The sequence below is a fragment of the Microplitis demolitor genome, chromosome 1 (genome assembly GCF_026212275.2).
Source record: "Microplitis demolitor isolate Queensland-Clemson2020A chromosome 1, iyMicDemo2.1a, whole genome shotgun sequence".
Lineage (NCBI taxonomy): Eukaryota > Metazoa > Arthropoda > Insecta > Hymenoptera > Braconidae > Microplitis > Microplitis demolitor.
In genome coordinates, this window is record NC_068545.1 from 1,336,584 (window position 1) to 1,363,776 (window position 27,193).

Below are 27,193 nucleotides of genomic sequence, written 5' to 3' on the forward strand. Positions count from 1 at the left end.
CTTAAAAATACCGGCGTTACAAAACTAGGTAATAAAAAATAAAATATGACAACGTAATAAGACGCGATGAAAAAAAATATGACAGATAAGACTAGAGGGATTTTTGTTGTTTTGTACATAAAAATATGTTTTTAAAAAGTTTTCAGTGTGTCGGTACTTACACACTAGAGCAAGACAATCCAAAAGGTGACTAAGTGAGTGAGAGTGTGAACGAGTGAGGGAGAAAATAAGAGGACAACGAGCTCCTACAGACATTGTGACCCAGATAACTGAGAAGAGATATGCCTCCTCGTTCCCTTCGGCGTCCTCTCTGTATTTCCTTCCTCCGAACTCTCTTTAAAGAATCATTTTCGCTGTAATGCATCGGTTTGCTGTTAAAGTTATACAAGAGTAAGAGGAATAGAAGATGTGGGATAGAGTAAAACGAGTTGACGAGAAATGGAGTGCTAAAAAAAAAAATAAAAAATAAAATAAAATATTCTTCGCACACTTTTCTTCTACTCCTTTTACCTCCGCCTTCTTCTTCTTCTTCTTACACAACTTTTACGTCTACGTCTACGTCTACGTCTATGTCCATGTCTACTTATACTTATACTTCAAGTTCTACTTGGTCTCTCCAGTACCTCGACTTTCAGCCGTTCGAACAATCTTGTCAGGACATTTAACGTGGCTGATATGCCCAAGAGCTTTTATTCAATTTCTATTTCATTTTCACATTATCTTTACTTTTTACCAACAGGAAATTCGAAATATTTCATTGAAAAATACAACACATTATTTATTGTTATTATTAATATTATTATTGTTGTTATTATTTATCTAAGACATAAAAAAAAGTATTTTAAAAATAACTTTTCATATGAATTTTTTTTAATTGACACGAACATGAGATTTTAACTTGCGATAGTGATTCATTTTTTAAGGAAATTCTCACAAATACATTTAGGTCACGCATACGTCCTACTTTTTAAAATTTTTTTTTCTGCTCTATATTTATTTTTGTAATTATTTTGAAATAGACCCGGGAGTTTTAAAAATCTGGATAAATTTTTTTTTATTATTTTTAATCTGGAGAGTAATTACCGCGAGACAAAACGACTAGTGGGTTGAAAGAATTAAAAATGTATTTAAATAATTGTTGGATTGAAACTGCAGTTATTTGATGTGTTGGTAAAAAGTTTTTAGAAGAATATGAAATTAAAATTTGTACGCAGTTATATAATTTATTTTTTTAACCCTGACTTCCGTAGATCTGAGATCTAGATACGAAATTTAGATCTGCGTAATTACAAAAAACTAATAAAATGTGTTTCTTATTAAGATTTAATAATAATTCGTATCCTTCAAAGTTCTCCCCTTATAGATTTTATCAAAACTGATTTCCGGTTGCTCATAATTACAAAAAATTCAATTGAAGTTAAATAAGACGTAGTAAAGTAGATTCTAACCTGAAGTAATAAATGATAATAATTTTTGATTACAGACGTTCTGCGTAGTGTCCAAAAGATTTCGCAAGAACTACATTCACAGATTCACAGCAACAAATAGTTGGTTTATATTTTCGCCTTGGAATCCAGTTAGACGTTGTTGCATCTTCCTAAGTACGAACCAGTACTTTGATTACATGGTTATGCTGACCATTGTGCTAAATTGTGTCTTCCTCGGCATGACCGAGCCGATCGAAGAAGCTGAGTAAGTACTAATTATTTATTCAATTAATCATTCTATATTAATTAAACCCGCCCAAATTATTCAATTTAGCTGTCTCCATATATATAGGGGAAAGATAGATAAGACCGCTAAGAAAATAATGGATTGTTGCATTAGTGAATAAAGATGCCAAAAAAACTAAATTACAGGAAACAAATAACATAAAAAATTTGAATATACTGAAAAATATTCCGTATATATTTTTTGTGATCAACAATATTTTGAATTTAGTAAAAAATTCTGTAAAAAAATTTTTTTATCAAATTTTGGGATTGTGCGTTTTGCCCACCCAGTCCTATTTTGCCACACCACTTTTGCATATATATGCATATATATATAATCATTAAAATAGTTAAATATTATTGGTAAAGTCCAAAAGTCAACTTGACATTTTTATGTCATGGGCATAAAAATAAAGTCGCGTGTCGGCCAAAATTCCCAAGTGAACATTCAACTATCAAGATATCATCAAAGTGACCAGAGTTATACTAACACATATACATACTTGATATAACAGCTGAAAGCGTGGAGTCAAAAATATGTTACAATCACGATTTCTTCATTACTATTATTATTATTACAATAATAATAATAACGATTTTATTTTTAGTGAGAATTTTCACCCTCCAAAGTCGTGCGATAAATAAATCTATCAAATATTTCATCATGATAATGATATTAAATTTCTTAATCCATTAAGAATAAAATATTAATAAAAAAATGTCCATAAAAATAAAAATGATGAAAATTTTAAAATAAATTTACAGAAAAATAATAATTAATTCGTGCGCTCAAAACTTAATATTCTATTGAGGGTAATCTGGCTCTTGATTCAAATGCGCTGCCACCCGAAGAGTTTAAATGAAAAGAAATAATAAAAAAAGTCGATACTACTGCAGAGAATATTTAAAGCGGGAAAATCGTAAGAAAGATGCTCGAGACTCGTATTAAATATTCAGGAATACAAGACTGCCAAATTCATATCTTCACTCGTATAACTTCGGTTAAGTCAAGCGTTAAAGATACATATCTGTATCTAAGCTACTGTTTCGTGGTCTGGTGAAGAATTTATGATTATCGATTTTGTCGAAGAAAGCATTCGAGATGCCCGTAACAAGAACGAACTATAATAATAAATAATAAATAGCAAAAAATATCCGACAAAGTTTTCTGCAATTTTTTTTTAAAACTGGAGACATGTTTACTTTTTCATCTAGGTATGATATGTATATTTAATGTATATGATAAATGTATATATATAAGCGCAGAATTTTCAAATGACCCCGGGGAAATTTGAAAGTATTACTTGCATTCGGATCTTGTTCGTTAAGTCGTCGACGTCGTCATCTAACCAGAAAATGAAGACGTACAAATTTTCCTGGGAATAGAGAAGATAAATTTAACATTAAATCCATCTCTTTATCATCAGCTAATTTAAATTATTCTCGAGAGTTAGTTTTATCATTTTTAATATCAATGACGTTTTACCACAAAGGCGGGAATTAATTTTTTTTTTAAAACCGTAGGAAATTTTTTTTCAGCTTTTGGATAATTTATAAGTGTCCTGACTAATTTTACAAATTGGATTTTGTTAATATTTAAATATCGTGACTTTTTTACGGCACTAGAGAAATTAGTGGATGGCTCAGGAAGATTTAAAACCACAGACGGAATATTTTAAATGTTGAAACTTTGAAAATTAGTTAGATATATATGGGATTAGGGCGAAGTCTAATTGAAAAAAGTTTTGTGATTTTTAATGAGTGAAAAATGAATTTTACTTCATGCTTAATAAGCGATGGTTAAATTAATGGTTATCGATAACGAGGGAGCGAGTCTAAGTACCCAATAAATTTATAAAATTTTTGAATTAATGAACCCAATCAGTATTTTAATTAACAACCTTCTAATTTTTATTCTTCCTGGGGTTGATCGTTAGATAAATATTTCATTTTAATATGACCCAGTTTAAAAATCCACGGGGTAAAATGGGTTGTATTGAAAAAAATAATAAACGATTTTTAATTATAAATAAATTAATTTATGAAAAAATCGATTTAAAAAATTCTACACTAAAAAACAATTGAATAAGAAATTTACTTGACCCAAGAATGGGTCTAGACTTAAAATAACCTTAAGAACTCATTTCAAGAGAATTGATTTCTTCGTTTTGAAATAGAGCGCAAACTCTCAAATTTTGACTAGGGACCAAATTCTTGAAATTACAGAATACATGGCAGTAGATTGACACCTCCCACTTTTTGTAACAAATAGGGGAGGTGAGGGTAAAAGGGAGTGAAAAGTTATAGATTTCATTGCATCCCCACCTGAATATCCGTTCTATGGAGAATAGGGAGAGCACTACATTATTTTTATAGTATTTATAGTTCAAATTTTATGGTTCTTTTCGTCAGCCTAGTGGGTAACGAACAAGTTTCTTAACCCAAAGGCCGCGAGTTCGATTCCTTCCGACGTCAGTGTTTTTGAAAAATAAACTACGATTATAAAAATATTGATTATCATAATGTTGACGAGTTTTTGATGCAAGTGAAAATTCGAATAAAAAAAAAAACAAAATGGCGGAAAGACAATTCAGTTTAGAAAAAAAAAATTGACTCAAGTAAAAAGATTTTTTTTCTGTATATTTTTGGTGGCCCATTTTGTCATAAATGTGTTTTGCTTCTCCATATAAATAAAAAAAAAATCGAGGCTTATTTTGTCTCGCTTTTATCTGAAGTAATAAATTAATAGTGGGCATTTATAAATAGATTAAATGGTATTTGTATTTGTTAACAGATATATCTTCCTAGCAATCTACACATTGGAAATGGTGATAAAGTCAATAGCAAAGGGTTTTATACTCAACAAATATACTTATCTGAGGAATCCATGGAATTGGCTGGACTTTGTCGTGATAACAAGTGGTTACGCTACAATCGGTATGGAAGTTGGTAATTTAGCGGGTTTGAGAACATTCCGGGTACTCAGGGCTTTAAAGACCGTCTCTATTATGCCTGGTAAGTTTTTTTAAAACTATTTTCTTTATCTAACTAATTTACTTTTATTTTTAATCCTTCAATCGCTGAGAATTTTGTTACGACAGTAAAAAAAAAAAAACAATCCAGTGAATTGATGTTTAACTTTAACTGGACTTGGAAACAATAAACAATAAAAATTAATTGGACTTAATTTAGTACGACAAGTTTACTGTTCAATAAAAAAATTAATAGTCTCATAAAAAAAATTATTACCTGTTCTTTTTTACGGGTAGGAAACAAGTGGGCACGATATTAGCTATTACGTGACAGATAATTCCACATTATTTGCAACAATAAATTCTCCTGATAATAACAATAATAAAAATAATAATAATAGTAATAATATATAGATATAATGGCGAATTAGTAATTGATTAATGATTATTGTTCCATTTCTCTTAGTAAGTAGCCATATAGCTTACAGTTAATTTGATTCACCAATTGGATTAATTACAAGGACGAGAAACGGTGGGTGGCACACACTAGTTAAGCTACAAATAGTAATCTATAACACACAGCTATCCGTTATTGTACACTTCCCGAAGGACTTCCGCTCCTCCTCTTTCTCGCATAAAGGACGATCAATTGTCCACCTCCATCACATAATCAAGATAAATTACATTTACTTAAGCATTTTTGTTTCTGTCAAAAACATACTCTCCAACTATTTACTAAAAGTATATATATATATATATATATATATATATATATATATATATATATATATATATATATATATATATATATTTATATATATGTTATTTTATAACTCGATTATAACACTTATTTTTCAACAATTTAATTTGATAATTGAGTAATTTAATTTCTTCAATTAAAATCAATTAAATCGGTAACTTGTTGGTTTGAAAGCAAAAACAGTTGGAAATTTTTCGTTAATTAGTAAAATAAATTTGTTAATTTTGGTGGTTAAATACTTTAATTTAGTCAATGAGTGCTCGGAATAATACAAGACATTTAAATTAATTGACTTTTATTCCTGATGACTTAATTAGTGGGTTTAAAAAAGTCTTACTACTAATCTGTGATGAAGACTTAAGTCTTTTTTAATTTTTAGTGCAATCTACTCAATAGGTTAATTATTATTTTAAACGAAATCGCAAATTCTAATAAAAAGCGCGAAAAATTTTGAATTTAAAAATATTTTTCGTTTTCGCGTAAAATGGGAACACGTTAAACAATAGACATGTAGAAAATTTAATTTTTAAATTTAAGTCAAAATGGCGGGAAAACAAATTTTTCAAAAGTAAATTAAAGAAATATGAAAAATTTGTGAATTAATTAGAAACTTACAAAGTAACAATTTAAAAATGTATACATTTTAACTAAAAGTTTTCTCTAACTATCCTTGCAATTATAAAAAAAAATCATAATTCTTGGTAATTAATTTACCATAAAATTAAAAATCTTGCCGCAAAAAGTTACGAAAAGTAATTTCACGGTTAATATATTTTAAAATAAATAATATGAACACGTTGTTGTGGTTCCTGGTAATCAGAGTTTCTTTAAAAAGTTTAAAAGTAAATAATAAAAAAGAAATTTATATTTTTTTAAGTAAAGATGTTAATATCCCGACTTATTGCATTAGCATATGCATGAGTGTGAAGATGAGTGCGAAGCGAAAGAGGTCAGTGTCGGAGATCAGAGAAACTAATAACAAACTGGCGATGAGGATTATGAGCTACGTGACGTATTATCTGTACAGAGTAATTACACACGAGTTGTGTCAACGCCGATTTGTCTCCGTGAGAGTGATTTAATATATACATTCACCGTAGCCAGAACCTAGATCAAAACCAGTGCTGGGCGTCAAAGTACACTGTAGTATAAACGTCCCAACAATAATATTGAAAATTAACCTTCCACTTTCGTGAACACACAAGCACGTATATTAACACATATTTTGATTACCTCTCGTATAATTAAATCATCAATAGCCAATCGCGATTTAAATTAACAGTTTGATAATTAATAATTAAATTAACATTATAAATAAAATTAAAATGAACCCAACCGTTGACATTCGAAATACGACATTTTTTAAATAGATGTATACACACGGAGTTGAATTCACGGTAAAAATTACAATATATCATGGGAATCGTTCCAATATCGTATGGTAACAGGTTTTTGTTGCAATATCGTTGATACTGTATGGTAATGATTACCATAATATTATGGTAATAATTACCGTAATAGTATGGTAATAATTACTGTGATAATATGATAACCATTACTATATATGTATTATTTTCCACTTTTGAGTGCTAGCAATATTTTAGAAGCCTTGTCCAAAGCTTCCATAGAAAATACAGACTCAGTACAGACTCAATACAGACTCGGTGTTTGATATTGGGAAAAATAATCATTTTCTTTGATTTTTATGTTCTAGCGCGATTTTAGAAGCCTTTACTAAAGCTTCCATAGAAAATACAGACTCAGTACAGACTCAATACAGATTCAGGGCTTGATGTTTGAAAGCATAATTATATATTATGGTGATGATTTCCAAAATAAAAGAACTTTTTAATGAACATGGTATTTTGTACCACGAGATTATGGTAATATTTACCTTGGTTTTATAGTAATTATTTCTATAATGGATAGTAATAATTACCGTAATAGTACATGGTAATGATTACTGTGATAATGTGGTAATGCTCCTATAATATATGAAATTTTCAATGATATGGTAATTGTTACCGTGAGAGTATGGTGATATTTCCCATGATGTCATGGTAACTATTACGGTGATAATATGGTAACCATTACTATTTATTATTGCAATAATTCTCATAATATAAGGAATTTCTAAATGGCACGGTAATCGTTACTATAAGATTATGGTAATTGTTACCATAATATCATGGTAATACTTACTACTCCCATACGTACCTAGGAAAGGTTCCAATGTGGACATAGCATTCATTACCATATGACTACAGGAACTATTCTCAGAACTTGTAGGCCCATATTCCATAACCCCATGTAATTTTTACCATAACATGGATTGAATTTTCAAAATCATACTAGGAACATTTACCAAAATTTTTACTCCGTGTTCCGATACATAAATATAATAGCTCGTCAGTAATAAAACAATGCATCATAGAATTCGATCTTTCTTCAGCCATCAGCTCCCACTCAAAATGATTCCAGCGAATGAATAGTCTTCTAATGACTCGCTCAAGTACCCACACACTCGAGAAAATAAAAAAAAAAGTAGAAAAGAAAAAAGTACTAGGTCAATAGGACATTTGAGCATGTTATATATTATAACATACAATATATACTAAAAAGTATACATCAAGGAATCAGAATGACTATTCGACTTTTTCAGTTCTTGATGACTTGTCTGTTTGCTGACTATGAGTATAAGCACGAGTGCTCATAAATCACGAGTCTTACATACTGAAGTGAACTTTTGCACATCAGATGTACTTTTTGTTACAGGCCTCAAGACCATCATCAATGCCCTCTTGCACAGTTTCAAGCAGCTCGCGGAAGTTATGACCCTCACGATATTCTGTTTGATGGTTTTTGCTCTCTTTGCACTTCAAGTTTACATGGGTGAGCTGCGTAATAAGTGCGTAAGACATCAACAGCCTAATGACACCCAGGTCGCATGGAATGAGTAAGTTTTACTTTACGTGGGTTCATGTTTTTGGTTACTGATTTCCTTGGAGATTTTCTTATTGGGGTCACGAAGAAGTCGATAATTAACTAATGGGGTCTTGTTTGATGTCAATCAGAGGGCAGTAATTTTTCATGGAAAATAATTAAAAAATGATCAAGTAGGGTAGGAATTTTTTTTTACTTCAAGATTGAAGTTTAGTATTTCGTACAACTTTGGGGTAATTTAAGAGAAAAAAAAGACGCAGGGGTATTGGGAAAAGTTTTCAGGAAGAAAATACTTCAGAAAAGTCCGATGCTTTTATTGAAATAAAAGTATTTGAAAGGAAAAAATTTTTACAGCAATTCAGTATTTTTTAATAAAAAAATTTTGATAAATGACGGATTTGTTTTTAGAGAAATTTGATTTTTAAAAATGGAAATAAATAAATTTTGCTCAGAAATAATTAATATTTATGTAGCATGAAATTTATTGAAAAGAATAATAACTATGGCATATGGGAATTGGAGCGAATAAATAAATAAAAAATTAAAAATTCGTGTAAAGTAGAGTCGACTGTTTGACAACATTGCATGCGCGAACTGAATCGAGTCATACATTTATTTTTACAAGGTTGTATATGATAGGAAAATTTTTTTTTCTTTTTGCGATAAAACAATCTCTGAAAAATAAATATTGAGGGAAAATATTTGATATTTTATGAAATCGAACAAAACGAAATACTTGGGTGTTTACACCATCTGTAAGTAAATTTAAATTGAAATAATTATTTTTCAGTGTATCATTCTTAAATTTATTCAGCTGTCTAGTTACTCGGACTGTTGATTACTCATGTTGGGTTTGTTTTTAGTTTTTGGCTTTAAAATGTTTGAAACATACATCGGAAACTTTTTCGAGCGGATCGAGAAACTAAATGATATAATTTAAAGTCACGGGAACTTTTACCGGGTGTTAGTTTTATGTAAATGCTATAGATATATATAAGTAGGAGAGAAAAGTATGAGAAAAAAAATAAAGTATACGTGCAAAGTGTTTGGGTCACTGCGGTTGATATTCATGAGATACCTAGTTCACTATTACCCAAACGGTCACTGAGTTTCGCGTCTGCTAGGAATATGCAGGCCAGTATACTTTTTTTTTTACTGACATTATCTCCGTGGGCTCGCTTTTCGAATATTAAAACTTACATACAAGAGGACCTATAGCCATTTTTTTTTTCAGGCTTCTCACTGGCGCACTACACCAGACCACGACTTTTTTTTTTGTTTTCCATACTTTTATTTTTTATTTTTCAGTAACCTACTAACGCCGGGATAATTATAATTTACCGAACAATGAAAAAGAAAAATAGACGAGGAAAAAAAGTATCATTACATACTGCATGTCCCGTTTAATTGGGATTCCCCATACTCATTAAGAGGGCATGTGATTTTTTTTTTTTTTTTGGGAAGCGGACTCGAGAAGAAAATTTTTAATTTTTTACTACCGGACATACGCATTAAAATTTTATTATTTTTATTAATTTATTACCATTAGTTTAATTTTAATGGGTTCAGTTTCTGTGAAAAAAAATTAATCCGTTTTAGTTTTTAAATTAGTGGTTACGGCTTATTAAGTAGTTAATAGTAAGACGTAGCTATGAATCAGGCGTAACTATTGACTGCTATTTAAATTTAAAAAATAAAAATAATGCAGATTTGTAATGAATTTTTTTTACCATCAAAAATTTTTAGAAAAAATGTACAAGTAATTTTTAAATTTGCAAAAGTATCACTTGTGTAATTAATTAATTTATTTAACAAACAATGTTATAAAAAAAATTACTTTTACGACAGGAAGTGTTCTAATAAAAAATTAATCTATCAAACTGTCACTCACTATTTTTTAATGTAGGAATAGAAAGCGCGTTTACTGAATTACGAGTTGATATTTTTTAATAAAGCAAAAAGAATGTATACTAACAAGATGAAAAAAAAATTTAATTAATTAATTAGTTTTATGCCTTAATAATAAAGTATTAAATAATTTCACTAGACGTTTATTGGCTTTTTTTTTATTACGGTTTTATGAGAAAATGATATTGCTCAGAACTAGATGAGGTTTGTTGCGATAGTTAACGTTAACCGATAGTTTAAGAATACTAACCGCCGATAGTAGATATCGATTTCTTAAAACTCAACGTTAAAAGTTATCTGATACTTTCTTGACTTTTATCGCAATATAAATGTCTTACGTGAGTAAATTTTTATCATTTTACTTTTTTTTTGCAAGAATAAAAAATAAAATAATCTCACTCGAGTGTAAAAAAAAAAAAAAAAAAAAAAAATAAGCTAGAAAATGTAATAAAAATATATTTCTCAAGTGCATCAAGAACAAACAACATTTTTCTTTTCCATTTCATTCAAGCTCAAGTAACTTGTGTACATATAACAAGTCTTATATATATAAATATATATATAGACATATATAGATATATATGTATACATTGTAACAACATTGATCTATAAAATTGTAAAGAAAGATTTATATTCTTCACTGCCAACAGGTGGACTTGGAATTCGTCCAATTGGGCATTCGACGAGGACGAGAAACCCATCATCTGCGGCAATGTCACCGGCGCCAGGTTGTACTTTTTTTTATTTGGCTCATTATAGATTATAAACCAACCGGCAAACGAATATTTAATTTACAAAAAAAAATAATAAATACAATTGAGATGATAGATAAAAGATAATAATAACGAAGCTACTTTAACTTTTTTTTATTTTTTATTCTCTCAAGCGAATGAATCGCAGCGATGATGCGCGAAATTGTCACTCAGTGTCAGATTCTCATCTTAACTATATATATAGACCGAGCAAAATAAGACACCATTTTTGAGGCAAAAATAAAATTGCTTCTTTGAAAAATTCTAAGGTACGATTTGTACACAAAGATTGGGCAAGTTGGTCACACTAGACCACGCGGTCAATTTGAAATTTTCTTTAGAAAAAAAAAATGATTTTTTTTAGTGTTTGATATCTAAATTATTTAATTTATAACTGGAAAAAGTTGTCTCAGGTAAAATGGGCCACTATTGTAAAAAAAATTTTTAAATTGGTTTCACTATTCGAGTTACTCGACTCATCTGATTTTTCTCTACAATTTCTAAATATTTTTACCAAAAAAAAAAAAAATTGTCTCAAAAATCGTGTTTTATTTAAGCCTGGTATTCCCTGTATATATTTCTACGTGTAAAAAACTAAGTATATATCTGTATATATATATGTATGTGTGGAGAAATCTCTAGCTTAGTTTTCGACCGTTTCCGAACACTTGGGATTTTTCAACGAGCTAAACTTTAAGCTTACGGTTCATCGGACCGCAGCTGCTCGCTAAAAAAAAAAAAATTTATATATATATATATATATATACATATATATATATACATATATATATATATACTTATTTTCCGCAAACTCAACTAACAGAGAATCGCTCTACCGCTTTCGAGATTGATCTTTATATTTATCACAAAAAAAAAAAAAAACTGAAATAAAATAAAATAAATAAATAAATAAAAAAGACCATTTCCAACTATGACGTGAATAATGGTTGTGAACTAAATTCTTTTTCACACGAATTGATTTTGTTAGAGAAATCAATTTAAATTGAATTGCCAACAATTAAGGGAACCACTGAATCAGGACCGATCGAAAAATCGACTTTTCTTTCTGTTTTATATTGGCCCTTATCCGATTTAAATACTCGGTACTTAAGCGCGTCCTGTTTAAATAAATTTTTTCAAGTCAATAAAACTTTAGAATATTATTTTCAGTAATATATTTTGATGTGTGCAATTTAGTGTCAGATAAAATTAATTGGATCCATAAAACCGTAAATTAATTCAAAAGGGAGAAATATTGAGTATAAAAAGTTTATTAGAGTTGGCGAGGGCTCTAAGGGAAAATTTAATAACAGTGTTGGGTAATAAAAAATATAATAATCTTTTATGTTTTTATTGACAGACACTGCAATGAAAATTTCACATGTCTGTGTGTCGGTCCAAATCCAAATCACGGATACACTAATTTTGATAGTTTTCTGTGGTCGATGCTCACTACATTTCAATTAATTACTCTTGATTATTGGGAGGATGTTTATAATAAGGTTGGTAATTACTTTATTGGATTTTATTATGGACAAGATAATTTAATATTAGTAATTATTATCAGCTAGTTCTAGTGGTAACCATTTAATTACTATAAAGCGGAGGTATTTAGTTATCAATTATCATTAGAGCGGAGCCATTTGCTACGAACATTCAAATGAGGAAATGACAATAATTACAAAAATTTTTTAATTAAATAAAAAAAAAAAAAAATAAACGAATTAAAATTTAAAATAATGACTATGAAGTTTAAGTCATACAAAATGGCGGCCTACTCAATTAAATCTTACTTCCGACAAAAACTATCTAAACATTTTAATTAATTATCAAAAAATTGTAATGAATTAAAAACAAAGAAACGTAACTTTGATGAAGAAAAATGAAACCCCGCATAATTTAGTGGGTAGTATATATAGTAGTAAATATATGATGATGTATGATGATATCAAAAAGATTTAAGATAATGACTGAGAGAACAAGGAGAGAATGAATAAGATATTGATCGTTAAATATAAAATATATGCGGGTTTGAAAAATGATATGTCTATTAACTAAAACAGGTGTTGTCGGCGTGCGGGCCTATCAGCGTCACGTTTTTCACGGTGGTCGTGTTCTTCGGGTCATTCTACCTCATAAATTTGATGCTTGCCGTCGTGGCCTTGAGCTACGAGGAAGAAGCTGAAATTACTAACGAGGTAAATTTACTTTTACTCCCAATAAATTTTTACAAAATAGTAATTTGTTATTTTTATTTATTTATTTTATTATTTTTTTTTTTTTTTTTTTTGAAAATTTATTAACAGGAAAGAAAAAAAGACCTAACTGATCACCGCGAAGACTCGACGTTTAGTTTCGACCCGACGAAGATCAACATCAAAACCCTAACAAAAGAAAAGCAAAAAAAAATAGACGCACGCAAGGGCGTTTTGCTGAGCAGCTACACGAGGAAAAAAACACGCAGAAGAAAACGGGGAAGAAGTTCTGCAGGGCAGGAAAAAAATGGTGGAGCGAGGAGCAGGTCCTTGAACAATAAATGCGATCAGTAGGATCATCCTTAAAATATTTATTAACCCTCACGATTCCCTTCCACCCTAATTACCTCTGTGCCAATTAAACCACTCGCACTAATTGCTAATTAGTGACGAAATGAAATTCTTAAATAATAATTACTATTATTGTTTTAAATATTTAATTCAGATCGGCGACACCTAGTCCGAGTCCAAGCCCAAGGCACTCAAATGTCCGGCCATCAAATCTACCTCTCCAGGTGGCTCCCCCTCGGCCACCGGACCCGATCCACCGGCTGGCACCCCACAGAGGGATGCTGCACTCGCGGCAAGCCAGCAACAACAGCAATCAGCAATCCTCGTTGGATGACTCGGGTGTCGTTGATGATCACGATGGTGATGACGTTACCTCGGCTGAAGAGCACGAGCGTCGTGAGCATCACCATCGTGAACACAAGCACCGCGAGCACCGCCTCGAACGCCAGGAAAGAATGCAAATGGTCACTACGACCACTGGCGAACGCACTCTACTTCCTATTGCACCGGTCACTGTCTCCGTCAGGAGCAGGAGCCGGGAAATTAGGGTACTAAAGTGCAATGGGGTTAAAACTAAAAAACAAATGTACACATTACCTCCGGAATACTTGTCACATATTGTCGTTATTGGTAATTATTCATTATTTTAAATTATATTAATCTATACTGTAAAAAATCCGGAGTAAATTCGGAGCGATTACGAACTTTACCTCAATCAGAATTTACTCCTTCGGAGTTTCAGAGTTTTAAAATAAAATTACTCTGGATTTTAATTCGCATTTTTATTAAATTTAATTTTTTTTGTAGACGATCTTCCTGACAGAAATTGCGACAAATGTATTCAATGTTGCGTCGACTATGAAGGCTGGTTACGATTTCAAAATTGTTTATATAAGGTAATTAATTTTCATATCAATTACATAAAATTTTTTTACGCGGCACTATAAATTAATTGCATATTTATTTATCATTAATAAATGATGGCTGTATTCAATATCGAAAATTATTTATTATTTAAAATTATTAGTTTTCACCAGAACATCGATTTCAATTCGAAATTCTAATGATAAGATATGGCCGCCCTGCTTTAAATCTTCCTTTGATTATTCCATTGCAGTTATATTTCTTAATTAAAATTTACACCGACTGATAGAATTATAATCGATAAAGTTTACTATCAGTAAAATTTAAAGAGCCATTTTACTTGCATTCAATTACTTTTACCTCAATCGATTTTATTTGTTTTTAATTGTTTTAAATAATAATGAAAGTATGAAGTTTTAATTTTTTTAAATAACTTTTGAAGCCGCGGTATTAATACTGACACAAATTTAAATTACCCGTCAATTGATTTTTTATTATTTATTAACTGCGATAATTAATTAAATTAATAATTTTAAAAAAATTTCCCAATAACTTATTTTGAATGAGTATGTAATTAAATAAATTATCAAAAGTTTAATATCGATTGTCAGAGATAAATTTAATCAAAGAAGATAACTATCTGTTAATAATAAATGTTCGATTAGGTGGTACGAGATCCATTGTTCGAATTAACCATCACCCTGTGTATCGTATTGAACACCGGATTTCTCGCTATGGAGCATCACGGCATGAGCGAAAATGTACGACAAGCTCTTAACATTGGCAACAAAGTCTTCACAAGTATTTTCACGTTCGAGTGCTTCCTTAAGTTGCTCGCACTGAGCAAAGATTTTTTCAACAATGGCTGGAACAACTTCGATCTTATAATCGTGTCCGCGTCGCTCATTGATTTAACATTTGAATTAGTCGACGGTCTATCAGTATTACGTGGTCTGAGGTTGTTACGAGTGTTGAAGCTGGCGCAGTCATGGACGACAATGAAAGTTCTTCTGAGCATAATAATATCTAGTATTGAAGCGCTGGGTAACTTGACTCTGGTGTTGGTAATTGTCATCTACATATTCGCCGTTATCGGAATGCAATTGTTCAGCAAAGATTACACACCCGAAAAGTTTTACCCAGACCCAGTTCCACGGTGGAACTTCAACGATTTCTTTCATTCCTTTATGATGATATTTCGGATACTCTGCGGTGAATGGATCGAGCCACTGTGGGACTGCATGCGCGCTGAAAAAGATGAGGGACCGGAAACGTGCTTTGCAATATTTCTTCCAGCATTAGTTATGGGTAATTTCATGGTTCTCAATCTCTTCTTGGCCTTGTTGCTCAACAGTTTCAATTCCGAAGAATTGAAGCAGAAAAAGCAAGAAGTTGGTGAGGATTCAAAGCTGGCGAGGTCATTTGACCGGATTAGGTCAATTGTTCGTAAAAAACGCTACCGAAAAGAGCGAACGGAGAACGAAAAAAACACACGATTGGAGCAAATAGTACGGGAAGTCATGGACAAGTCGGACAAAGAAAAATACGCAATACAGGAAACCGTTTTGAGCCTTCCTAAAGACAATATTTACAATAGATCGTATCAAGAAAGTCTGAATCAGCCGGTGTTCACTTACGAGCCGATTTATCATCGGCAAGCGACTGTGACTACGTACAGCCACAGCAGCCAGGAGACGATAAAACCTGCGGGTAAGTTGGACGAGGGTAAGGGTGACAGCAATGAGACGAATGCTGAAGAAAGCATCGAGATGGAAGTACTCAAAGAATCGACGGGGAAAATTATCGATGATGAAGAACACTCGGCGATGCTGCCACAACAGGAAAAAGAGAAACAGACGAGCAATAATGAGGCCATGATGCTGATGTCCTCGGTGACAATGATGACGACAATGAGGCAAGACGAATTGCAGCAGCAAGCAGCGGCCAAGGGACAGAAAAGACCTTGGCACGCGCTCGTTAGCTACGTCGACGAGCTCACTGTCGGTGGAAGACGCGATAGCAAGGGACGTTACGTTGACGGCATGGGCTCCTTTCCAGGATTTGGTAGAAATAAACCACATAAAGTGCCACAGGATTGCTTTCCTCAGCATTGTTATCAAAAGTAAGTCATCGCGGGTTTGTTTTTTATTTTTTATAAATTTTATTGATGACCAAGATTCTGATATTCATTTCATTGGCTGGAAATTTTTTGAGATCTTTCTTCAATTTTTTGTCGTGTGACAAAAGGTCAAGATGACCCATTTAAGATTTTTTTCAAATTTTCAACTTCCAAATCAATTACAGCAACAATCAAAATTGAAAATCTTAATTGGAGTATAATTATAAGCAATAAGAGTATAATTTTAAACTTTTGAAATTTTCATAATGAAAGTAAAAGCTCTAATTATAGATAATATAAAAAATAGTTTAATTTATTGGCCATATTTAATAGCATTGATAGATAAATTTATTGGATTCTCTGACTGGATGCCTCAGCCAATTAAATCAGCCGTTTCCACTATAAATTCATAACACCGCAATAAATATAAAGCTTTTTAAATCATCACTCTCATGTACCAATTATTGGCATGTCACCCGCCGTCCTTTCCAAGCCATACACAATATAAATTCTTTTAATATTCCAATTTCTTGCTTAAAAATATTTAAAACACCCGCGAAATTTAAATTTAAAACCCATTAAAATTATCATTCGGAAACAAAATTTGACTTCTACCTCTTGAATTCTGTCTTACTCAGGTCTTAAAAATCAAGTCTTTAAAAAAATGATTAATAAATAATTGTATTTAATAGATGTAGTTGCATTAATCAATGTATGGCTACGGATTTGGGTCACAAATGGACTAATTTACGCACATTCGTGTTGTCGTTTGTCGACACCCCGGCATTCGAATGGATGATACTGGCATTTATATTTGCCTCGTCTGTCACCCTTTGTTTTGAGGACATTTATCTTGACGACAATCAATTCCTCAAGCGCATTCTCTACTGGACAAACCTGGTCTTCTGTTTGCTATTCAGCATCGAAATGTTACTCAAGTGGCTTGCGCTCGGATTCTGTAAATACTTTACGAGTTTCTGGACAATCTTGGATTTTATTATTGTTTTCGTAAGTAATTTCCCTACGTGCCTCACTATTAATCACATTACTATTAATAGTAATAATAATGATCGTTATTATCACTATTATCATCATAATAACAATACATGTGTGTATTAATATCGTTACACTGTTGTTCTTTATTTTATTTTATTTTGTACTTCATGTCTCTATAACACGCTACAAACTAACGGCTATTGTGTTATTGTCGCATGAGATGACAAATTATTATTAGTTCAACGGTCTTAAGAAAATAATTTAACGTTAAAAGCAAAAGAATATCTTTAAAAACAAGTGTTTAACTAAAGATATAGCAGAATGTAAGTGTCTTTTTTATGGAAAGAAAAAAATTACGTGTAAAAAAAAATTCCTCTTGAATGTTTATATTTTTTTATTTCTATATGTATTACTCTATATATGTTTTATGTGTCGCTTCATGGACCCAGGTACGTTAATTATCTCAGTCAGTCCTGATCCTTTTTAAATCCTTTTAATTATTAAAGGAACTGCTGGCTTTTAAAAAATTTTTGACATTTAGTTTTTTTTTTTATGTTTGGAAATAATTCGTATGAATTTTTTTTTAATTAATTCATTTTTTCTTTCAGGTTTTTGTTTAAAATTGAAAAATTACTTGGCGGTAATTTTTTTGAAATTCAAATCTCGACTAAAAAAATTTCTAATTTTTTGACATAAATGGAATTATTTTAAATAGAAATTAAAATTTGAATTTCATTCGGTAAAAAAATTATCGGAATTTTTTTTATCCTATATTTTATTTTTTAAAAAAGTTTAAATAAAATTTATTTTTTGTATTTTTCTTTAATTTCATTTTGCTCAGATAAAAATAAAAATATTTTTTGGTTTAAAAAAATTAAAAAAACTCATATTTTTGTTAGAAATGGAATTTCTAATAAGAATATATAAAAAAAAATTTAAAAGGTAGCAGTTTCCTTAAAGAATGAATCCCTTGCCCATAAAAAATAACCATCTAGTAGATTTGATCGTGTGTTGTACGATGATTTGAAATTAAAAATTTTAAGTCAGACGATAAAATTTTTAATTTTTTGTCATCTGTTAACAAAAAATATATTTGTGCTAAAAACATTCTTATCTTCACAGCAACACAATTGTATGGATAGATCAGTGTATTGCATGTTATCTGTTGAAAAAAATATTTATACATATACATATATAGTATAGACATATATGTAGATGTATAAATATGAAATAAAAAAAGCTCTGACATATTTGTTCATAAGAGCTTTAAAAAAAAAATATAAATAGGTAAACAAATCAATAAAATTAAGTGATTTGCTCAACAGGTTTCCATGTTTAGTCTTTTGATAGAAGAAAATGAAAACCTCAAAGTACTGAGGTCGTTGAGAACACTCAGGGCATTGAGGCCACTCAGGGCAATCTCAAGATGGCAAGGCATGAGGGTAAGATCTATTGAAAACGTCTTCTCTTAATTAGTTTTCTATCGACAAATAATATAAGTTTTTTCTTCTCACTTCAAAATTATTTATGTGCTAAAATATTTTACTACTACAGTAAATTTTCGGGCAATAATTACTAGCAGGTACTTGGTTACCGACTTAAACTTTTTTCCAATTACTTAATTTATTCAAAACATGAATTGCTAATGACCATTTAGTTGATTTAAAAGATTCTTTTTTTCCCGCGCTCTGAAATAAATTGGAGTAAACGTTTCCGGTGGATTTACATTAAACTCACAGCAATTATTTGTCATATTAATTGTGTAGTTAAATAAATTTTAGTAGAAGGCTTCCATAAATTGGGTCAGATAATTAATTTGAAAAATAAATAAATATTTTTTTTAAATTCTCGAAATAATATCCGGTTTATTTCTCCAAATGTCACCGCAGAAATATTTTTAAAAATTAATAATATTAATTACAGATTGTAGTGAACGCGTTGATGTACGCAATACCTAGTATTTTCAACGTGCTCCTCGTCTGTCTCGTGTTTTGGCTAATATTTTCTATAATGGGAGTTCAATTTTTCGGTGGAAAGTTCTTCAAATGTCTAGACGAGTATGGTGAACTGCTAGACATTTCGGTGAGTAAAAAGCAATAGACATAACACTTGACATCCATTATTATTTTATTGCCCTCAAAGAAATTAGCTGCAGATAAACTGACAATAGTTCTGTATATTCTAACATTCCTCTTTGGAATTTTTTATTTTATGTTTTCCGATTCCCTGTCTCTGTTGATATAGATAGTGAACACGAAGAACGATTGCCTGAGTGGAAATTACACTTGGGAGAACAGCAAGATAACTTTCGATCACGTTGGTATCGCTTATCTGGCGTTGTTCCAAGTCGCGACCTTTGAGGGCTGGATGGAAGTTATGGAGGACGCTGTTGATGCGCGGGGCGTCGACCTTCAACCTCAAAGGGAAGCTAATCTATGGGCTTACATCTACTTTGTTATATTCATCGTATGCGGTTCATTCTTTACTCTCAATCTATTCATCGGAGTTATCATTGATAATTTTAATATGCTTAAAAAAAAGGTAAGTCTGCTAACACTTAAAATATAAGAGAGACCGGGGCAATCCTCCTATTTTTAACCTGCTGTAAAAAATTATTCAATTAATGCGAGTAAAGTTTGACGTTTATTTTTTTTTCTAAACATGACGTTCATTTGCACAGTGAAAAATATTTAACAATTTGTTTTATTACGAAAATGTAAAAATAAAAATAAAAATCAAATCTGGACCCGAAATTGGACGGTAATTTTTAGTACGAAAATAATCGCGCTATTTTTGAAAATTTTTAAAATAAATAAATTTTACAAAAAGTTAAAAATAAATACGTAGTACAAGACGTTATATGACTCTGTAGCAAATATGACCCCGAATTACCCTATAACTGTAAAAATTTATTATATTGTAACATTATTTTGTAATCTTTATGTTTATAGTACGAAGGTGGCGTGCTAGAAATGTTTCTGACCGAAAGTCAGAAGCACTACTACACAGCCATGAAAAAACTAGGTCGTAAAAAGCCTCAAAAAGTAATAAAACGTCCGATGAATCAATTCCTCGCCATGTTCTACGACTTGTCCAACTCCAGGAGGTAATAAAATTTAAAGATAGTTGATTACTTAATATATATACACATACTATTTTTTATACAGCTGTCGTAGTAAAATTAACGGCTGAATAATTTGAATACATATTGAATGCTAAAATGTAAAAAAAAAAAAAAAAAAAAAAAAAAAAAAAAAAAAAAACGTTTATTGTGCACAGGTTTGAAATAGCAATATTCGTATTGATATTTTTAAATATGCTGACAATGGGTATTGAGCATTACAACCAACCGCATCCGATATTTTTTATTTTGGAAGTGTCGAATGCATTTTTTACAACGGTCTTCGGATTGGAGGCGATTGTTAAAATAATAGGTCTACGCTATCACTATTTCACGGTGCCGTGGAACCTGTTCGACTTCATCCTGGTGCTGGCGTCGATACTCGGAATCCTCATGGAGGACATAATGATAGACTTTCCCGTGTCACCGACGCTCTTGCGGGTCGTGAGGGTGTTCAGAATCGGCAGGATACTGCGGCTTATCAAGGCTGCCAAGGGTATTCGGAAACTGCTGTTTGCGCTGGTTGTCAGTTTACCGGCGCTGTTTAACATCGGTGCTTTGCTCGCGCTCATTACATTTATCTATGCAATTATCGGCATGTCGGTCTTCGGACATGTACGCAAGCAGGGTGCTCTCGATGACATGGTTTGTGTTAAAAATTTATTTTATCAATTACTATTAACTACATTGCGCATCTCAAAAGCTTCACATCAGCAATTTTTTTTATTTATTTTTTTAATTGTGCTTGATTGTGGAAGTGCGATTTTTTAAATTTTTGCAAAAAAATTATCAGAGAAAATTGAAAATTAATTTATTGGGAAATTTACTTGGTAATTTAAATTTTAAAAAATTTCGAATAGAATCAAAAATAAATTCAACTTTCCTTCGAGTCCTCAATTTTTTTTTTTTTTTTTTTAATTATACTTTGACAACTTTATAAAAGTTTATCTTTAAGCTTCAAATCCTTTTTATTTCAAATTTTTACTTCACATCAAACGTCAAAATAAAAATGGATTGTTAAAAGTTGTCACAACTGTTAAAAAAAAAAGTTACACAGAGCTCAACAAGCTCTTGTTCTAAAACAGAAACCAGCCTTCAAACTCTCGATTATTGAAAACTAAAATTTTTTCCAAAAACGACCCAAGACAAAAATTACAAGAAAAATTTTCCCAATAAATATGAGTAATTAAATTTCAGCTTCATAATTTTAAAAATTTGTTTCCGTGACAAAAATTCGCGGTAATTTAATAAAAATAATTAACCAGCAATGTCTGGTTAAAGAGTAATCTGGAGCTGATAAAAAAAATGAATTAAATTCATCATGTGTTCAGATTTAATTGCGTTTTCATATACGAGCATGCGAACAAAGTTTGGCTTTAGAGACATTAATTAATATGAAATTAAGTTTTTAAACTCAACATGTTTGACACATTAAACGCAGTTTAAATTGAATTAATCTATATTTTGAATTATCCGGTTCGCAAGAGCTTACTCTACGTCATATATATTTTGTTATTGCATTATACGAACTGTAGTCTACTTAATCCGAATGCATCGCGGCAAACTTTGAATCAGTGTAAAGTCTGGCTTGGAGATGCGCAATAGAATATTGCAATAGAAAATAAAATATATATAAAATATGAAAAGGTGAACTTCGAGACCTTTGGTCGGAGCATGCAGCTGTTGTTTCGCTTGATGACGTCGGCAGGATGGAATGACGTCCTGGAGTCTCTTATGGTTCAACCGCCGGACTGCGATCCCACCCCCACCAGCCGGCAGTTGAACGGAGACTGCGGGTCACCCCTCCTAGCCATTACGTACTTCACGTCCTTCATCATCATCAGCTACATGATAGTGATCAACATGTACATCGCAATTATCCTGGAAAACTTTAACCAGGCGCACCAAGAAGAAGAGATCGGCATTGTCGAGGATGATCTCGAAATGTTTTACATCAGATGGTCAAAGTAAATTATATTTATTATTTAATTGGTTAATTAATTAATTGATTTATTAATTAATGTGTTATTGAATAGATATGATCCTCATGCAACCCAATTCATACGTTTCTCACAACTGAGTGACTTCATAGCGAGCTTAGACCCTCCGTTAGGAATTTCAAAGCCCAATGTCGTGGCATTGGTGAGCTTTAATCTTCCTATCGCCAAAGGAAATAAAATACATTGTCTGGACATCCTACACGCACTTGTCAAGCACGTCCTTGGACACGTCGAGGAGTCGGAAGATTTCAGAAAACTCCAGGAGCAAATGGACGTTAAGTTTAAAAAACAATTCCCGACGAGGAAGGAACTGGAAATTGTCTCATCCACGAGGATCTGGAAGAGACAAGACAAAGCTGCCAGACTTATTCAACGCACCTTCCGCGATTATATTACGTAATCATTTTTTTTATTAGAGTATTCATTCGCTTTACCTGCAACAGTCACATTTAGGGCACTAATCATGTTGGCATATTTAATTTTTTAATAAAAAATATCTGTAACTTTATTAATTTTGAATATTTTTCAATAAATCTTACGGCTAAATTTTTTATAAATATCTCTATAAATATTGAGATATTGAAAAAATTATAAGAAACCTTTTTTGTAGCGCTTTAAATTTCCTACAAAAAATGTATCTTATAATTTTTTCCAAAACTCCATAGTTACCGAGATATTCGAAGTTGAAAATTGCCGTCTTCTAGAGCCCATGTGACTATCGGGTCAAGTGAACAATTTAATTAGTAATTGAGTAATAATTTGATTGACTTTATGTAGAATGAAAAGAGAACGTGAAAGAATAGCACATGAGGTAGATTCTCAAACACAAACGTCGAGTCCGGGTGGCATGGGAAGCGAAGGCAGAGGCGGTGGGTGGGGTGGTAAGTTATCGGCCCTTCTCCACGTTCATCGCGGAAGTAGGGCCAGTAGCCGCAAGTCCTCCAGGGCCAGCGACGCCAGCGACCTTAGCGAGCTAGGGACAGCATCGGCTTGGTTATTCCCAAATTTACCGCTGCTGCTTCTCTCCGGCGCCACCGGGACCCATGAGGACCTGCAACCACCCTCCTTAACCGTGTCCCGTCCCTCGCCCACCATGGAACAGCCCTCGGCTACCTCTAGCTCCGGCTCGGACTCTCACGTCACTGTCAGGTAACTTATCCATTTATTATACTCTGATTTTTTTATCACCTCAAGACATAGTATCGCACATTTTTTTTATCACTTTCATAATAATTTTTATTTATTTATTTATTTATTGAAATTTTTTCTTTGCAATTTAAACCTCCGAAGGCAGTTGATGCTATAGGTAAACAAGTATAAAAAAAAACGAAATACTGTTGACGGCTGTCGTTTATTCTTCACTCGATAACGATAGATAAGATCAAGTTTTATGTAGAAACTTTTTAGCGCGGCTAGAATTTACTTCACCAAGGGGACCGCTGGCTTTCAAATTATTTTACTTTTTTTCTATTAAAAATTTTACTGTGTACGAAAATATGTAAATTATTTTTTTCCGCGGTATAAATATTTAATTAAATTAGCAAAAAAAAAAAAATTTTCAAAGCGCAAAGCGGAAGTCTCAGTATTTTAGTTTGCGAGAGAAGTTAACCGGAGGTTAACAAAATATTTAATTTCCTAAACTCAAATGCTGAATACTAAAATAGTTATGAAATTAAAACTATTTATCGCCTGGAAATGTACCGCCACATAAATTATTATTTAATTAAAATTAATTGTCATCAAAAGCCTTGTTACATATAATTAACAAATAAAATTTAAATAATAATGTAAAGAGTTTAAAAGCCAGCGGTCTCCTTAAAAATAATAAATAATAAATTTCTCGCTGTATTTATAATTTTAGTACTTCTGTACAACTCGAGCTAGACAACTCCTGCTTCCTGTACTATAGAACAGCTTTAGTGAATAAAATTTTAAATAAACTTATGAATTAATGATAATTATAATAATTAAAATGCTTAATGATTTTTTTTGCTTAAGGATAGCGATAGAACTAGTGACTAAATAGTCTAGAATTTTTAAAAAATTATCCGAATTTTCAATATTTTTTTTTTTAAGGGGTCGCTCAGCATACGCTTTTCAAAAATAAGAGTTTTGGAAAAAATTTCAATGCATATATTCCACATTCTAATTATCCAATAAATATTCAAATTTTATGAAATTTAATTCTAATTCTTAGAGACTAAATTTTTTTTTTAAAAAAATAATAAATTCTGAAAATAAAAAAAATTTCTGAATAAAAGTAAAAATTGAAGAATAATAATTTTGTCTCCTTAATTTTAAAAAATTGATCCTGAAGTAAGCAGATCATTAAAAAATTTTAAACTCAGGGAGCTGAGCCTAGATTTTCTAGAATTTAAAAAACTAAACATATGCACATATATAGGGAATTAAAAAAACTATAAGTGCAATTTTAAAAAAAAAATTTCATCGCATAATTTATTGTTTTTAAAAAAAATTCAAAAATTATTAGACGTCAGCTAATTTCAGTATCACCAAAAACGCTCCATTCAATAAATAAAAAAAAAAATTTGAAAGTCCAAGTAATTAAATTTTTTTCCAAAACTCGTTTTTTGAGCGCGAAAATAAAAAGCGACCCCTTGGTAACTGTCAGGATTAATCTAATTTAAAAAAAATTTTAGATCCTCTGGTGCGACGCTGGGTCGTCAAGACGCCGTCGAGTCGTACCCAGACGAAGACGTGCTGAGTCCGCCGACATCTAAACGCAGCTCGATAAGGCCGAGTGGTACTGCATTGTCATTAAATATTCTACAGCGCGACATTAAAGAAGCAATAACACGCCGCTGCGGTAGTTTAAGGGGTAAAAAAAGTGTTCCTGTCCCAGAACCAGCACCACTACGCATACCCGACGCCAGTGATGTCAGTATACTGGTGACAGAACCAAGTCCCGAGACAAATATACCGCCCGTAAGACCGCCCTTGCTTCGACAACAGTCTGAAGCAACGGTAGTCCACGTTCTTGTTCACCGCGAGAGTGAAGAGTATCAAGATGCTCATGACAACAGCTGATCTTAGTTTGATTGTATGTTCATAATAAAAATTAATATCTTTCCTCCATTAATCATTTCATCAAAATTAGGTTATTTATTATTATTATTAATTACGTTTTATCAGACGCGAGTCTTCCGCAAATGCAATACTAAATCAATAATCATGAATTTTAAATAAAATAGGCGACGATTTAATTTTTATTATGCATCTGTAGTCATGAATTTAAATCTTGATCTTCGTCTTACCTCATTCATAAGTATAATTAATTAATTAATTAATAAATAAATAATTAATCACGCCGATTAATCGGCAGTAGAAGCCTGAAGATGTACTGCCTCGTATTGTAGAAACAAAGCACACGCATCAGATCGACGAGAAATTGTATTTCAAGAATAATTAATTTTTAATTGATGGCAGATTAAATGTCAATTGGAAATTATTTAATTTCTTGTTGATCTGATACGGATTTCTAGTAATTTAAATAAATGTTTATTGTAATAAATGCGATTGTTAATCAGAAAAACCGTCACACGGAACAAAAAAATATATAGACTAAGTTTTAGTTATTTATTATTATTATTATTATTATTTTTAAATGAAGTAGGCGCGTTTAGCTCTCTGCTTCGGAAGTATTACGGTGGGTTATATATGACGTTTTATCCCTAGTGTATGCGAGAAGACTTTTCCGTGGCCATCTAGTGGCGGTGTGCGGAACTGTCCTTTCTAAGAAATTTATCGTCATTTTATTTTTTAACTACCGATGGTTGTGATTTTTAATTATTGGCATTTTTTAATTCATCAATTGGTTTTTTAAATTTTATGAGTTTAATTGTTTTTTGACTTAATCTAGTAAATTACTTAGTGAGGCTATGCAACTAGAGTTTTATTAATCTGTTATTTCTTCCGATCTAATAGGAATTTTTCATAGAAAATATTGAGAAGCAAATTAATTAAAAGATTTTTGAATTTGTATAATTAATTTTTAATTACTGCGTTGTAATGTAAGTGATCTACTATTTTTAAAAAATTAAAAATTTCAGGTACTAGTGAAAATAAAAAATAGATTTTTAAAAAAATAATAACAATTTCTAAAATTTTGAACTTTTATAAAACAGATAAAAATAAAAATTAAAAAAAAATTATTTTATTAACTACAATATTCACTTTTTACAGAATCAAGCTTAATTGCTTCATTAAAAAATTATAAAAATACATTTTTTTATTTATTTCAAAATTTTGAATGCTCACTATTTGAAACTAATCGACCGATTTAACTAATCTTCAAATCTGATAAAAAATAATTAAATACCCGGAAAAAGTCGACAAAATAGAATCTGATAAGAATTGCGACCGCTATCATGTTTACAAGTCGGACTCCGTATATAAATACAAACTTTTGAACAAATGAAATTTATCAGAACCTCTCGAATTAAAAGATCAGAAAAATTTTCCCAAAACTTCGGTCATTTG

At 31.1% G+C, this 27,193-nt stretch overlaps 1 protein-coding gene across 2 annotated transcripts; it reads left to right on the top strand.

Moving 5' to 3' along the window:
• The first annotated feature begins 1,601 nt into the window (after nucleotides 1-1,601).
• LOC103569606 (sodium channel protein 60E) lies at nucleotides 1,602-26,688 on the top strand. 2 transcript variants are annotated; one of them, XM_014439748.2, is made up of 21 exons: nucleotides 1,602-1,692; nucleotides 4,507-4,727; nucleotides 8,220-8,400; nucleotides 10,946-11,023; nucleotides 12,408-12,549; nucleotides 13,111-13,245; nucleotides 13,354-13,568; nucleotides 13,748-14,223; nucleotides 14,401-14,489; nucleotides 15,123-16,328; nucleotides 16,413-16,579; nucleotides 17,269-17,584; nucleotides 18,898-19,014; nucleotides 19,496-19,654; nucleotides 19,817-20,113; nucleotides 20,524-20,678; nucleotides 20,852-21,338; nucleotides 22,341-22,660; nucleotides 22,730-23,089; nucleotides 23,471-23,842; nucleotides 25,354-26,688. In XM_014439748.2, exons 1-21 carry the CDS (start codon nucleotides 1,625-1,627, stop codon nucleotides 25,739-25,741), a joined length of 5,949 nt encoding a protein of 1,982 aa, XP_014295234.1. In that variant the 5' UTR covers nucleotides 1,602-1,624; the 3' UTR covers nucleotides 25,742-26,688. The 2 variants fall into 2 exon arrangements, with proteins under 2 accessions (XP_014295234.1, XP_053598439.1); XM_053742464.1 differs by having other exon boundaries at nucleotides 15,123-16,317; nucleotides 16,399-16,579.
• The last annotated feature ends 505 nt before the right edge of the window (nucleotides 26,689-27,193 follow it).